The sequence below is a fragment of the Eubalaena glacialis genome, chromosome 17 (genome assembly GCF_028564815.1).
Source record: "Eubalaena glacialis isolate mEubGla1 chromosome 17, mEubGla1.1.hap2.+ XY, whole genome shotgun sequence".
In the NCBI taxonomy this organism is placed as follows: Eukaryota; Metazoa; Chordata; class Mammalia; order Artiodactyla; family Balaenidae; genus Eubalaena; species Eubalaena glacialis.
In genome coordinates this window covers 47365481-47381339 of record NC_083732.1, presented here as the reverse complement: position 1 = coordinate 47381339, position 15859 = coordinate 47365481, and the positions used below count along the sequence as shown (strand labels likewise).

The 15859-nt window shown below is 42.8% G+C and overlaps 1 protein-coding gene across 2 annotated transcripts; it reads left to right on the top strand.

The window, feature by feature from the left end:
- Positions 1-478: 478 nt before the first annotated feature.
- Positions 479-15242, top strand: TP53INP1 (tumor protein p53 inducible nuclear protein 1). Of its 2 annotated transcripts, XM_061171367.1 has the most exons (5): positions 479-734; positions 7077-7337; positions 7922-8282; positions 10740-10777; positions 11883-11920. In XM_061171367.1, exons 2-4 carry the CDS (start codon positions 7226-7228, stop codon positions 10759-10761), a joined length of 495 nt encoding a protein of 164 aa, XP_061027350.1. In that variant the 5' UTR covers positions 479-734; positions 7077-7225; the 3' UTR covers positions 10762-10777; positions 11883-11920. The 2 variants fall into 2 exon arrangements, with proteins under 2 accessions (XP_061027350.1, XP_061027349.1); XM_061171366.1 differs by lacking the exon at positions 10740-10777 and having other exon boundaries at positions 480-734; positions 11883-15242.
- Positions 15243-15859: the final 617 nt, after the last annotated feature.

Below are 15859 nucleotides of genomic sequence, written 5' to 3'. Positions count from 1 at the left end.
CTCCATCACCGTCCTCAATGCCCTTAATTTTCCTCTCAGAGCAGAAAACACTTTGTGTCCCTTTATGCCCCAAACGCTCGGCCCCTCACTTGGCCAAAGGGATAGCTGGGGCCGGGGCTCTTCCTCTCCCCTTCCAGTTCCAGTTCGTCCTCACACTCCAGCGGGTTCCCATTTTTGTTCGCCCCCAGCCCCTCCTCTCCTCTCTCCCAGGCGCCCGGGTACCATCCCCCCACCCCCACCCCCACCCCACCCCCACCCCACCCCCTTCCGCTCGCCCCTCTTCTATCCCCTCGGCGCCCGGGCTTTGTTGCCCGGGCTTGTTTCTAACTCGAGAGCGTCGCCCGGCTCGGCGCCAGGTCACGTGCGTTAGTGACAACCTCTCGCAGGGCGGCCCCGGTGCCCCCGCGCCGCCGATTGGTGGGCCGGGCCTGGCGCGGCCCCGGGGCGGGGCGGCTCTGCCCGGCGGGCGGGCCCGACGGGCGGGCGCAGCGGCCGATCAGCTGTTCCGAAGCTGCACAACAACAAAAGGAACGAGACGGGCCGGCGGCGGCGGCGGCCAGTGGCGCGGCCACAGGAGGGCTGGACCGGCCCCGCGCCCCGAGCCCCGCGCCCGCCGTCCGGGAGCCGCAGCTACCTCAGCCGCCCCGCGCCGCCAGCGCACCGGTTCCCGCCGGTCCCCGCCGAGCCGGGCGCCCGCTGCCTTCGCCGCCCGTCCGGCTGCCGGTCGGGCCCACGTAAGTGCGGGCGGGGCCGGCTTCCAGGGCCGCTCGCGCCCGGCCGCCCCGCAGCGTTGCCCGACCCGTGCGCCCTGCCCTCGGGCCGGCCCGCGAGCCGCGGTCAGTGCGCTCCCGGCCTCCGCTGCCTCCGCTCGCCGCCGCGGGCCGGCCGCCCACCCCCTCGGCGGACCCTCGTTGGTCCCGGGGTGCGGGCGGAGGCGGCGCCCGGACACGGGCCGGCCAAGCCCCGGCGAGGGGCGGCGGTTGGGTGTTCGGTTTCTGCCTCCTCCCCCGAGCGTGGCCTGTTTTCTTGGCCGCGGCGGGACCTCCTCCTCTCTCTCCTCCTCCTCCTCACTCCCCTCCACTCCTCCTCCTGCCCTCCGCCGTTGGACTGGAGCTGCCCGCTCGGGACTCGGCGTCGGAGCCCCCGGCTCCGGAGGAGCGAGCGCGGCCGCCGCCCCGGGACGCATCCGCCCCAGGCCCGCGGCGCCGCCGGTGCTCCTCCAGCAGCCCTCCCAGCGCAGGGTCGCGCTCGGCAGCGCAGCGGCTCAGTTACCCGGCGACCGACGCCCGCCGAGTGTCCGCCTGTCCGTTGCATGTTCCTTGACCCTGCTTGATCTTCCGCATCACTATTTGAGGTTGCACGTGTGGAAAGAGCAGTTTCCCTGCCCATCACAATTAAAACCCTCATCGTTTTGATCAGTCGCGCTCATTGGGTGCTTCTCATGTGCCATATACTATGTGAGGACTTTACATGCGTTATCTCAATTGATTCCCACAATAACCTTATGAAGTAGGCTGTATTACGCATAGGTAAACCTGAGGACCCAGAGAGATTGAGTAACTTACTCAAGACCACACAGATAGTTAAAAGGAATTGGTTTTTCTCTTTAAAAAGTTGCAGATGAATTTTACTTAGGGATTCCTTGTTTTTATTGTATTTCCTAATTACACCTGCTCATTATCTTCTATGTTAATTCCAATTTAGAGTAGATTTAGGAAGAGCTCCCCTCCCCCCCTTCCATCATTCGGAAAAGAACCTTTTCTGAATACAAAGTAGTTTTGGGAAAGGGGAGTGGAAAGTGACCCATGGGATCATTGAACAGAGGTAATAATGAGGTGCCCCAAGATCTTGAAATCACTTGCTTGGTAATTGAAATATATATTTCATTGCAGATGTGAAAAGCATTAGGAAGCTTTTGCTTTTAAGTCACAGCCACTGTAATCCTGAATTGGCAGCATAATTTTCAAAGGCTCCTGCCTGGAACCAGGACCTTACGAATTTCTATGACTAAGGTCTCGTTTGTTTTTCCATCCTGTCTTTTGTTCTTTTTTGTGAATGCTCCATCGATGGCTCATAGTTCTCTTGGGAATGCTCCCACTTTCAAAATTTAAGGTGAACAGGCTATGAATTACCACTTACTGCTGTCTTTGTCCACTGTCATTCAGCCTTCAGAGCCAACCTGGTGGATCCCGGGGAGAATAACCCCCTTGTAGCCAGTTGAATAGGCTGGGTAGAGTGGAACAAGCAAAGACAACTTTCTTGGCTGGGTTTTAATGCAGTTTAAAATTTATTTAAAATCACTCGAATCAGCATGTTTATTTTTCTAAACTAGTGAGAGAACGATCATTTTGAGGCTGCTTTTTGATGATGATGTGTAAATTTAGCCACTTGATATTTCAAAACTGTCAAGAAGCCACAATTGTACACATAGTTAGAAGTTAAATCTTTTTTTTTTTTTTTTAATTTAAAATGTTGTTTTGGAGCCGCCTACTGGCAGCCAAAACCAACAGAAAAGTGCTGTTCTCTGAAGTTCGTAGAGCCAGAGTTGAGGCTGGAAGGAGCCCGAGAGATCCTGTGCTGGGGTGGGGGATGGAGGGCAGGGGGGAGCAAGGCCCTTGGGACCAGACACACTTACACTCTAACGCTGGCCCCAGCCCTGACCAGCTCTGTCACTTTTGAGCAAGTTACTTAATTTCTGAGCCTCAGTTTCCTTATTAGTCAAATGGGACAAATAAGTACCTCAAGGCTGTCACATATAATAAGCATTCAGTAAATTGTAGCTCTAATTATTATATAAACATTTTGTCGATAAAGACACTCAGACCCAAAGATGCTAAGTGACTTGCTCACAGTCATACAACTGGTTTGAAGTGAACTTGTGGTTAATATTTACTAGGTGCCTGCTGTGTGCCTGCTTTTAAGTGATACATACTTAATCCTCACATTGGCACTCCCCTGAGAAAACTGAGGCACCAGAAGTTACTATATATCCTAAGTACACACAAGTTCCAGGGAGCAGAGTCAAGATTTCAAACAAAGCAGGCCAACTCCAGAGCCATGTGGCCTCTAGGTTGGTTGCCTGTCTCAAAAATGAGAAAATAAATCACACAAACAAGCTCTTCCAGACTAGTAACTCCTTTTCTGAGTTCTCAAACTAGAATGCTGTACCCCATAAGTATTAAACTCAGCCATCTTTCTCTGCCTACAGAGCATTTCTATTCATGAAATATGAAAACATTGATGATAAAAAAAAAAAACATTGATGATAAAATGTTAGGTAATAAAGCGGGATACAAAATTGCACATGCATTAGCCTACAATTGTGACAAAAAGAAACTGTGTAGAAGAAAATGCACAATATATTAACAATGATTGCAACAAAGCATGGAATAGAATAATAACTAGTTTCCTTATTTATTTTCCAAACTTTCTATAATGTGGTTTGGTTCATTTTATAATGAAAAAGACATTTTTTAGAAGGGAGGGAATGGAGGTATGAGCCAAGCAGAAGAGGGACAAAGCTGCCTTCTCGAAATGCTGGGGACCAGACACTTTGTCTCTTTTCTCCACTGGGGTGAGACTGCCAGGTTTGCAGGTGCCCCAGAGAACAGCAGCGCCACCTAACCTAGCCTTCATTCCTCTACCTCTTTCCTAAATTGCAGAGCTGTATTTGTAAATTTGTCCTCTTAGGACACTTGCTTCCTATGGAATTTTTCACTTTAGTTTTATCATTGTCCTAGAGTTGTGAGTATGAAAAAGTCAGTGATATGTGGTGAGGAGTGAAGTCTGAAGTTCTGCTTTGCCTTTTAGCTCCACATAGAACCAGCCCCATGGAGAGCCTCCATTCCTGGGTGGGAGCCAAGGTCAAGAGTAGCAGTGCCTTGGTAGGGACAGTCGCTGGGTCATTGAGAGGATAGGCCATCAAGACATTGGAAAGACTTTTCTAAAACAGTATTGTCCAATAAAAATATATATGCATGTTTAAATTTTTAAGTAGCCACATTAAAAAGGGGCAAAGAAATAGGTGAAATTAGTTTTATTTATATATTTTATTTAACCTAATATATCCCAAGTTAAATAAGATTAAAAATTTAGTTTCTCGGTCACACTAGTCACGTTTCAAATGTTCATTCACCTCATGTTCCTGGCAGCTGCCTCCCTGAACAATTTTAGTGTATTGGGGTCTCTCCAGCAGCTCCTCGTCCTTTGTGACAGCTATAGAAAGCAGGGCCAAAGGAGCTTTGCAAAGTTAGACCAACCTCACTCCAGGAAACCGAAAGAAGATTGACTTGTGCCGGCCCATGGAAAGCTCCTCCGGGGACACCTTTCCTGTGGCAGAGCTGCGTGTGTGCCAGACAAAACCTGGCTTCCATGTTACGGTTTTGGAGCTGCAGCCAGAGGGTGCAGTTTGCAGTTGGGAACCTGCAGCTGCACAACCACAGTGGCCCCAGCAAGTTTTCTGCCTTGTAACTGCCACTTAACTGGCCTGGGCCCCACTGACTTACCTCATGTGGCGTCACATTTGGGGGATAAGGGCTCATTCAAGACGAGCAAGGTTTTCCTGTGGGGTGCTCCCTCCCCACCCAGCAGCTCTCACTGGTGCAGGGGCTGAGTCCAGCCCTGTACCCTGGAGAATTGGCATTATTCTCCCAACCGGGTCAGCAGACACAGAATTGTGGTTGGGGCCAATACCTGCCTCCATAGTTTAAGAGAAATGGGGAAAAGATTTTGAAAATACCTTTTTTCCCTCCTAGCTTATATGCTCAAAACCTTTATTTACACATCAGCTCATCAGCTATTTGCACATGGGTTAGGTCATCTTTTGGGTTATGTCAGGCCAATTACACAGCCCACTTCTAAATTCTCTTACATGGAACATAAAGCTGACTTTGTGTTCTCGTACTAGAGCTCCAGACTTCTGGCCATGTTGCTTTCCAGAAGGGTTTCAGGAAGACTGGTTATGCAAGTGATACTTCCTGTTTACCCGCTTTTCATAATGAATGGCTGAGGATGACAGACTGTGACCACAGAAGTATTCCAATGCCGTTTATTTGAGCACACATTTGTAGTACTGCACACGGGCAGTAGCCTGCAGCGTGCACATAAAGAACTGAACCAGGAGCCTCATCAGCTACAGATTCGAACTACATTTACAGCTAAAGATGATTGTCTTGAAAGTGAAATGTCAAGAGTCTGAAGTTAGGGATTCAAGACTGACTCTCCCTGGATGGTCTCACCCACTCTTATGGTTCCTGGCATCCCCTTTGTGTTGATAACTCCCAAATCTGTGCCCCCAGCAGACACCATGCTCTTGGACTGCAGAGTCCTATACTCAGCTGCCTTCCAGACATCCCCGGTGTGGGACTTGCAGATTTCCACAATTCCATGTGTCCAGAGTGCACAGCCTGTACCTCCGCAGTGTTCCTCTTCCACTGAACTATCCCACCATCCCCCCAGTTGGTCAGGCCAAAAACCTGGGGCATCCTTGACTTTTCCCTCCCCTTCACTTCTGGCTTACAGGGTCCTGCAGGATCTGGTCCCCGCTTAGCCCCCGAGCCCGCTCTCACGACCGTCCACCTGGATCTTGAGCCACACAGCAGGCGCCACGTTCTCACTCATCTGCACATTTTCACAGTGTTCTTTCTCCTCCTTCCTCCGTTCTTGAGCTTCTCAGCCATTCACGATTGAGGTCATTGATTTCAGGTGTCCTTCCCTGACCTCTTCCTGTGTCGATTTGAGGAGCACCGGTACTTCTCCTCACGTGGCACTCATCACACCGGGTTGTTGCACTTGCCGTGGGAGGGCCTTGTCCACTGCTGCCTCCGCTGCACTGAGCACACTCGACCTGACCCATAATAGGTGCTCAGCAAATATTTGTGACTAATAGTGGACATTGACTGAGAATTTTGTACCAAGTGCCTTGCTAAGTAGGTTGCCTGCACTATCTCATTTGACAAGAGTAGGATCTGGGAGACTGTCTAGGAGGTGGTGATTGGCAAAGTCTGGAGAGACACCAGTTGGCTTCAACCAGGGTGAGAGTGGTGGAGAGAAGTAGGTGGATTCGAGCCAAGTGTGCAGCTAGAGTCAACAGGACTTGCTGAGAGTTTGGATGAGGGGTGGGGTGCGGGGGTAAGGATCAAAAGGAGTCAAGGGTAAGGGCTAGGCTTTTGGCCTGAATAACTGCTGGATGCTGCTGCCTCTCTTTCCTGAGTAGAGGGTGAAGGGCAAGTGTGCCTGAGTATGTTTGTAGGGGAAAATTAAAAGATCTCTTTGCTATTTTTGGGGTTTGATATGCCCATCAGGTAGGCAGGCAGAAATGGATATATAAATCTGGAACTCTGGAATAAGATCAGATGAGGCTGGAGTTCCTCATTTAGAACTCACGAGAATTCCATGAAGTAGAACCATTGCCTCCTGAAATAGTGTGACTTCCTTACTCTTAGGGCACAAGCCACAGAGCCAGCATTTGAACCCAGGCACAGTGGTCGTTTCCAGTTCTGGTAGCTGTTCACCTGAGTTTTGTACAGTGTGACTTTCTCCATGCCAGCTGTAGGAATTGTTTTGAAGGTCAGAGTACTTACAGATTTTAAATGTAATTAGGTGTGCTTACGATCATATACAAGAACAGAGCGGAGAAAAGGTGCCAGGGAAAGGTGAGGGCCTGGCGTGATAGTGGTCACTCACTGGCCTCTATTGCTGGCTTCGTTTGGCAGCTTCTGGCCAGTTAACCATGAATACCTAGTTTTTGCTCTACCTACAGAAAAGTAGTATTTCAGTTGACATACGTTGTTCAAATTTATCCCTTATTATGAAAGCACAGATGTGAAAAAGAACCAACCCCTTCTATTGCACATTTTGAGATATTTACAGGTTGCGTTTGAGTACTCAATTCATAATGTTTGTAAAAAAGAGATATTGCATACCTTGTGTTTGAAAGAAGGGAAGAGCCATAGCTGTAGGCTAAGGCATGTGCTTTTTTCTAAGGGTGGGGATATGTGTGTGTATTTTAAAACCACATACACATATTACATAAATGTGCTGATTTGAAATAACCTTCTTTTTCTGTTTTATTTTAGGGATAATGACTCTTCTTGCTTCTCGCCTAAGTTGAATAAGCAACTTGTGCACTTTAATCCCTTGTCAGTGCCATCAGGCTGACAGAAGACAGGTTTTTGAAATCTCAGCTATAAAGACATACAGCCAAAGTCTCGATCTTGCCTTAACAATGTTTCAGAGACTGAATAAAATGTTTGTGGGTGAAGGCAATACTTCTTCCAACCAAGAACCAGAATTTAGTGAGAAAGAAGATGATGAATGGATTCTTGTTGACTTCATAGGTAAGGGTATTCTTAGCCGTTAATCATCACAGCAAAAGTGGAAACTCTTGCATCTAGGTTTTGCATAAGTAAACCAGTAACTCTGAAGGTTTTTAAGCCTTAAAAGTAAATAAACAAGAATTTGTCTAAAAAAATTGCAGGAAGTATTCTGTGCCAGATGATCAGTCAGGGAAATTGTTTGATGTCAGACTTTGCAGTTTGCAGCTCTTACACCCCGATCAAATCAGAGGCACTTTAATAGAAAATCCTCATACTAGACAAGCAGTAACCCATTTGGCGAATTATGTGTTTACTCAGCAGAATAGAAACAGTCTTAAAAACTGTTCCTGCAAAACCAACATAATCCGTCCCATACAGTGATACACACCCCCCCCCAACACACACACATGCACACACATGCTAGGTGCTGAGAAATTATAATCATTATGAGTGAATATGAGTGGTTTTGTTTCTGACCTAAGTAAAGGGAGGCATGTGAGCATCAGCTAACAGCATCATCTCTTCTCTTTCTGTGCTCTGATGTGATACCAATGTGATGCTCCAATCCCATGGGACTTCAACGACGTGTGTGGACTACAATCTAGACACTTGCACTGGTTTCTCAGCAGCCGAAGACGAGGAAGAAGAAGACATCAGTGAAGAGTCACCTTCCGAGCACCCTTCAGTCTTTTCCTGTTTACCCGCGTCTCTTGAGTGCTTAACTGATCCAAGCGATTCCTGCTTCCTCCAGTTTGAGTCCTGTCCCATGGAGGAGAGCTGGTTTATCACCCCTCCCCCATGTTTTACTGCAGGTGGATTAACCACTATCAAGGTGGAAACCAGTCCTATGGAAAACCTTCTTATCGAACACCCCAGCATGTCTGTCTATGCTGTGCATAACCCCTGCCCCAGCCTCAGTGAGGCCCACTGTGGGACTGAGGAATTTCATAACCCAAGCAGTCCCAGGTACGTTGCTCTCTCCACAGACAGTCTGTTTAGTATGCATTTTATTTATTTCTACTACAGTTCAAAGCTGAGTTTTTGGAAGATGCAGAGTAATCTTACAGAGATTCATGAAAGTATATGCCTAGTGCACAAGGCGGTTGATGGTATGAAAAAAGTTATTCATTTTACATTTTCAGAAAAGTGAGTTATAGCATGGCCCCAGTTACATAATGGAGAGCTGTCTCATTTATAAAATCATGCTACTGAATGGAAAGAAAAGACTGGCATTTCTGCTAAGTATGTTAGAATATAACTCCGGCACTTTATAGACTGGATTATTTGGGGCATCAAATTTGACAAGAATAGTATATCTTAAAATAAATCTCTTATGATCTTCCAAGTAGTCCTAACTAGGTCACATCAAATGGCGCTTAACCTTAAAACCTGAGGAATCTTAAGCATGAAGTAAAATGGCAGATTTACCAAAACATTTTGCTCAGAAAGTTGTTTTCTGCCTTACAGAGGAAAGATTTCCTACCCAAACAATGTTTTGCTGTTATATGGGTGTCCCAAGTGGTCTGAAAGGCTCTGCTCGAATGGCAGATAGGTTGAGGGCCTGGAAGGGTTCAGGGAGGGTGCCTGGTCAGTGATATGTTCCAAAACAAACTCACAGTCTGTGGCCTTTATTCAGAGACTATACTCAAGATCGCTCCCACCCACTGAAATAAAACCCATGGCCATGTTAATTAGCTCAAAGTCCAGCTAGTCTGTGATGCGTGTGAGTGGAAGGTTTCCTATGGGAATAAAGTATTTGCAGGATGCTGGTACTGACTTAGTTCCCTTAGTACCTGTCAAGGGAACAGGTGAATTGTGGTTTGTGCTGTCATCCAAAAGGCCTCTTTTTGGATTGTCCAGGCTCCAACTCTACTAACTAGACCATTGTATATATCTTCTATTTCCTGTTTGCCAAATATAAACAAAGCCCAGGCAGCTCATTAATTTGTTAACTTTACCAGAGTTTGCTGCACTCTCAAGTCTCAATATTGTAGATGATCTTGAATGAGGATAAACATACACTTGTACCAAATTGAAAAACAATTTGCTTATATAGTTACCCAGGCTTTATACTGGGTAAGATCTTTGATGGGAAATGTTACTTTAACTGGCACTTTATTCCACACTATAAATTTATCAAGAGGTTAATGTTTCAGGCATTCCAACAAAAGTTTAAAATATAATTTTTTGGAGGTGGTATTGATTTAATTGCTTTACAGTTGATGCAAATTAATTTCTTCAGTTCTTAGAAATTCTTTCCACCCTGATTTTGATCTCATCTCTGAGGAATTCCACTTGAGAATTTAGCGTGATTAATAGCCCCTTTAAATTAGTAGCATTTGTATATTTACGTTTCAGTATTTTTTTTAATTGTGTGTGTGTATATGTATATGTATTCAGCAGCTTTGTAGACAACTTATTATAGAAGCAGTACATATGCACTACAGAAAATTAGAAAATGCAAAAAAATTTTAAATGACGTTCTCACTACCAAGAGATGAATACTGTTAAGACTCTAGGTCATATCCTTCCAGATTGTTTTTTCTGAATGTGCCCATGCACAGGTACATACACCATTTTAACCTAAATGGTATCAAGCTGTATGTACTATTTTACAATCTGCTTCCTTAGGCAATGATCTCTACCTTTTTTTTTCCAGTAAAATTTTCCTTCATCAACTACACAAACCATTCTCAGATTTGCTCGCTAGAGTCCAGAATATTTCATCTAGTTTGTCCAAACCAGCATCCAGTTCAGGACCTTGCACTGCATTTGGTTATGTGTTTGCAGTTTTGATGCAGTGAGAATGTTCATTTTTTTATATCTTGTTTGTTACTGTATCTTGTTATATGTTTTGATATAACACATAGGGTAGTTAAACATAAAGGATCAAGCGAACACAATTTTATATGAATTCTTTTTGAACATAAGAAAGTACTGCCAATTATTATAGTTTTATAATAATTAAAATTTTTTTAACATCTTTATATTTGGATTTGAAATTCTTATAAGAAAGGCCCACTAAATCAAGATAGAAATAAGATGTCACCAAAATTAGGAGGATGGCTCTGTAGTAAATATTTGTATTTTCTGAGCAAGAAATAAATCATATATCTTTTAAAAGTTAGATTGTTTCCATCCTGTCTATCCTTGAAGAGATTACCATAAAGCACATAAAAGTAAGGTGCTTCATAATTAAAGATGGGCTTCAGAGTATGTACTTTATTGCATTTTAGCCTTTATATATATTGTTTGTGAAGGTTTATGTGCTATCATAATCTTGAATTAAGTAATACATGTGCCTTTAATGACCCATAGTAAACCAGTTATAATAAAGAAAAGTTGACCACATACTAATAGTAAAATTAAATAGCATTTTAAACCTTACTAGTGATTTAATAGTTCACCATTTAACATTTGTAGGCCCAGGAAAAGCTGCTTTTAAGACTCACTGGCACAGAGTAAGTATATTCCCTTTGAGACTGTGTGATATGTGTATCAGTCTGAGCAGGGAGGCGAAGGACTCAAGGCACCCACCTTTTAAAAACCACTGTCTTTATTTTAACTGCTCTCTGTTAGTTTCTTAATGTGACCTGCTTTAATTCTGCCATTTAATAAAAACAATATATTAAAAAAGATCATTGTGTTTTCCTCTAGTGGTTATAGGCAGAATATATAACTGCCTTTCCTGTGTAAAATAACCCTTAAAAATCTTGAAGTTCTTCATTACGTGTTAATATAGTTTAGATCTATTGATTAGCTTTTAATATAGAAAACATATAATAATTACATGGTTTGTAGCCATATTTTAAGATTGTGTTCTCCCTAAGGGTTTTTATAACATTGCTATGCAAATGCCATTACAAAATGTGCCCTGTTGTGATATAAATTTAAAACTTAGAATTGTTTTCTGTAATAAGCAGGTAGCTTCTTACTGAGAATTTTAAATGAGTAGAATTTCCTTATGCATGTTTCTAGTAAATACAGATTTAAAGCTTGTTTCCTAGAACATTTTACTTATAGACAGAAAACATCTGTGAAGGTGCTGTTGGCGCAGTGCATCAGTATCAACCCTGCCTCATAACCATGGTCTTCGGAGTGTGACCTATGTTAGAATCTTGGTTGAGTCAGTTAATAATTGTGACCTTAACCTCTCTGAGCCTGAGTTTTCTGATCAGTAAAATCTGGGAATTAAAATAGTTTCCTTTTAAGGTTATAGTGAGAATTAAAACACATGTTAGTTCCCCTCCTAGGAAGCTTATATAAATGGGTTTGGTGTATAACTGAAATTCACTCAAAGTGTAAAGCATTTAAAAAAAATACAGCCCACTTAATTAACCACCTGTGGATTCTATGGCATATTTCGATTGAAAGTTGGCTTCTCCTTTCTACCATTGTCAGTCAGTGTGGTCACAAAATATAAACTTGTCTGTCAGCCATGAGACACTAAGCTCTCATTCAACCATAAACAAATTAGTGTCACAAATTGAATCGCCAGGTAGCTTTTTCAGTCTCATTAATAACGTACTCTGTTACTTAATACATCCCCATTTTTTTCTGTTTCAGAGTGGAAGCTCAGAATGAAATGGGGCAGCACATTCATTGCTATGTTGCAGCTCTCGCTGCTCATACAGCTTTTCTGGAGCAACCCAAGAGCTTTCGCCCTTCCCAGTGGATAAAAGAACACAGTGAAAGACAGTCTCTGAACAGAAATAGCCTTCGTCGCCAAAATCTTACCAGGGATTGCCACTCTCGGCAAATCAAGCACAATGGCTGGGCTGTCCATCAGCCCTGCCCACGTCAGTACAATTACTAAGAATTTCAAGTGTGTTTGGTTGGTTTCTCTTGGTTTGTGCATATGTGTGTGCATGTGTGTGTATGGATGATGAATATGCTGTCTCTTTACAGACAACTGATGACCAATCACAGTTTTATCGGTATGTTTAGACACTATCTTGAAGACCAGATTTACATGCTGTGTATCCCGTAATGCCTTGCTCTTAACATTTACTTTGTTGTAAATTTTTTCAGAATATTTTTGGAAACATATCAATACAATTACAGTGTTTAGTGTTTGGGGATGTCTTTAAATCTATTGAGGTGTACACAAGTTAGCAATTTAAAGACATTTCTTCCCAAGTACGAGAATAGGCATCTTTCAATTTCATTTTATTTGGTATTAATCAATCTTTTGAGTAAGCAGAAATTTATTCTCAGGGTCAGCCATACACTTTATTGACCAGTACTTGATATTCTTTTCTGTATATGGCGAATACATTTTTATACACTAACATGAGCATTAACAAGTGATGTGGTTGCCACAGATATAATGGAATTATGGCTGAACTTTCTTTTGGAAGAAAACTTGATATATTTCTGTGTGTGTGGGTTTTTTATTTCCCAGATTAGCCGTACAGTTCATTTCGGAATTCAGGTACATTAAGTGTTCGTGAACAGTACATTCAGTAACTCCGACGTGACTGTGTGACATGGTACAGACATTACAGGCATCGTGGGACAACAGCACTCGTCTCACATGCAGAGGGATTAAATTCGACCTGTGAAATTATATTTGGAAAAATGTGTGTCCATAACTAACCCATTGGTCTACTGTTGAAGTTGTTTGGATTCTTTCCTGCCAGCTCTGCCTACTCGCCACCTCACATCACCTGTAAATTCAGAAGTACTTGTCGTGGCACTTGAGTGACTTCCTATTTATATGTGCCCAAGGGAAGAGAGAGGCTTTATATTTCTGATGCAGTGATAGATCCTCTGCCACGGAGACTGTCCTGCCGAGTGGCAAGCAAGGGTGACGGGGATCCCTGGTGACATCTCTTCATAGCATCTAAATGAAGGGTGACAGGTTGGCTTCCTTGAGTTTTCATATTTTTGTTTTAACTCGGGCTTCGGGCAAAATCTTTAACCGCTTTGGCCTCTGTTTCCTCCACCAGTGGGGGAGCAGTGGTACGTACCACCCTCACAGTTGTTGGGAGGACTGTATACTGATTTGAAGTGGGGCTGCCGAGAACTGATCCTTGCGTGAAATTCCAGGGGCCTCTCTGCCGAGTCTGGTGGTGGGAGTGGGGCTGTGGCAACTCCTCTGCCACAGCTGCTCCTCAGAGGCGATGCTGATGAGGCCAGGGCAGGGCTCTGTTCACACAGAGTCCAGTTAACTCAGCACAGAGGAAATCGATTTCCTTACCTCTAGCCACTCTATTTTTTAGCAGCTGTAATGGGTTTTGCTGAGCCATCTGCACTCTGACCAGCTTCCTCTGAAATTAAGTTAAACGTATTTACAATCCAAAGCACATTCTGCATAGACAGAGCAGTACTATCACCTTCATAATCAAATAGCTTATTTTTCCATCTCCTCTGCAACCCTAATTAAATAAGTACACGGCTATACAGTGTTGTCAAGGGAAAAAGCAGCATATAGTTATATGAAGTATTAGTATATACTTCAGTAACCCTGTAGCAGTTGGATGCAGGGAACCATGGGAGACTTTTTTTAAGCGAAGAGCTGGGCTCTTTTCTGACTAGTCTGGGGTATGTGGAGTCAGAAGAGGTTCAGATAGCTTAGTTAGATGGTGGTGGTACGTTGTTCGTCCACTGGCTGTGCCGAAGGGCCAGGAATGTCTCTTTAGAACAAGAGTCTAGATCCCCCTTCTCTCCTTAGTCCCCTTCCATTTCAGCTACCCCTTTATTTATTTGTTTTCTAATAAGAGGCCAAGTCTGTAAACTTTTGTCAAACTGAGCTAGAAGTTATTTTGTTACTATTTGTGTTTACCAGAGTTGGGAGATAAGGTAGAGTTTTCATGAAGGTGTGTATGTTTTCTACCATGACTGTTAAAGGGCTGTATGTTGCTAACTTGAGCATAGATGTAAGCCTCTGAATACATGGGGGTCTCTTTTTTCATATATTAAATGCAAGTTGTTAGTACCTCACGAGTTAAAGAAGTTCAGCCATGAGAATTTGTTGGGCAGCATGAACAGATTTGTATATAAAACTGCAATGGTCTTTTTTTACTATTATTTTTTCAGATTTCCTAATACCTTAAATACATTTACATCTCTATCAGTTATTGACTTTTTGTTTGCCTTATTTGGGCCAAGTTTTTTATGCTTTGTACCTGGAAAACAAATGATTTCAGTCTTTGCGATGTTTTTTCAGTGTAAGGGTTACCACACACCATCCGTGATATCATACTGTCGTTTCTGTATCAGTATCTAAGGTTTCTGTCTAAAATTGGCACATGTAAGCATTAAAGAAAGTGGTTATATAATGCAGTTGAAGTTCTTGGTCATTAGATGTTTGTTAGGGATCTACTATGTGCGAGACATAAGACCAATAATAACAGAGAGTGATGTTGACCTGTTAAGTATTCTTTGAAACATGGCTGACATGCAGCTTATTATAAGTTTATTATTTTTGCTATTGTAAATATTAGTGGTTTACAATGTGCTTTAGTGCATATTCCTTAAAAATTCAAGCAGTGAGAAATAAGACCCCTTTGAATTTAGCACTCTGTTTCTAAACTGATAATATAGAATGTTACTTGGAAAAAGTCTGGAATATGTGGTGCACACAGCAGTGTTTCATGAATGAGTTTCTTAGTTTTTATAATGCACCATGTTTCTCAAAGTTTGTGTTTTTTGTTAATAAAACATTTTATAATGTATATCCTATGTTTATTACTTTTTCTTCTTCACTTAGTTTGATTATGTACTGCACCGTAAGTTGAAGATTAACCACCCGTTATTTATCTTCTGTGGCAATTTATAATATATGTTTGGGTGGGTGGGGAATTTTTTGCAGAAGGTGCAAAGTGATTGGATTTTTTACTTACTGTTCCAGGGAGCTTTTTTAACATTCATTTCCTGTGCATGTTTTCAGTTCCCATGCAAACTGTTCCTGTTTACATACCTTCCATGTTGTATCAGTACTTTGATTCTAGTGAGATGACAGTTTACTTAAAACTTGAGAGGGCCATTCAGCATTGCCTAATGTTTTTACTTCTCAAATCTGTGTAGTACACTGGTTTGTAATCTCTATGTCTTCCTTGAATCTGAGTATCTTTGCTATTTCTCTTCCTCCTCAAGGAAATATATTGCCTTATATACTCTTTAAGAAAAGAGAGCAAAGAAGGGTATCTTTCTTATTCTCATTTTCTTTGAGTTGGAAACAAACAAACAAAAAAAATGAAGGACTCCAACTAGAAGATAGACATTTAAATTTAAATAGCTTAGTGGAGAAAGTTTAAGAGTTTCCAAGTATTAGTTTTTGTTTTTAGAATCAGTTAAGAGACTGCTCCTTGTACTGGAGATACTAGCATATGTTTGTAATGTTACCTTAAAATTATCTTTTTATTTTATAAGTCCCATACATACTGGTTAAATTCTTTAAAACGTTGGGCTACTATCATGGATAGGTTCACTGCCATCGGCCCTGTTGATTATTATAAATGGCATCCTTATCTACTTAATGCTTAAAGTTTTATATAAAATGCTTTATTTAGAAAACATATAATATAGTGGTGTCAGCC

What these genes read in the sequence shown, in the direction of transcription:
- TP53INP1 (XM_061171366.1), top strand. Translation starts at nt 7,226, where the DNA reads ATGTTTCAGAGACTGAATAAAATGTTTGTGGGTGAAGGCAATACTTCT. An exon ending in GATTCTTGTTGACTTCATAG is followed by an intron (nt 7,338 to 7,921) that starts GTAAGGGTATTC and finishes ACTACAATCTAG; the next exon opens with ACACTTGCACTGGTTTCTCA. An exon ending in CATAACCCAAGCAGTCCCAG is followed by an intron (nt 8,283 to 11,882) that starts GTACGTTGCTCT and finishes TTTCTGTTTCAG; the next exon opens with AGTGGAAGCTCAGAATGAAA.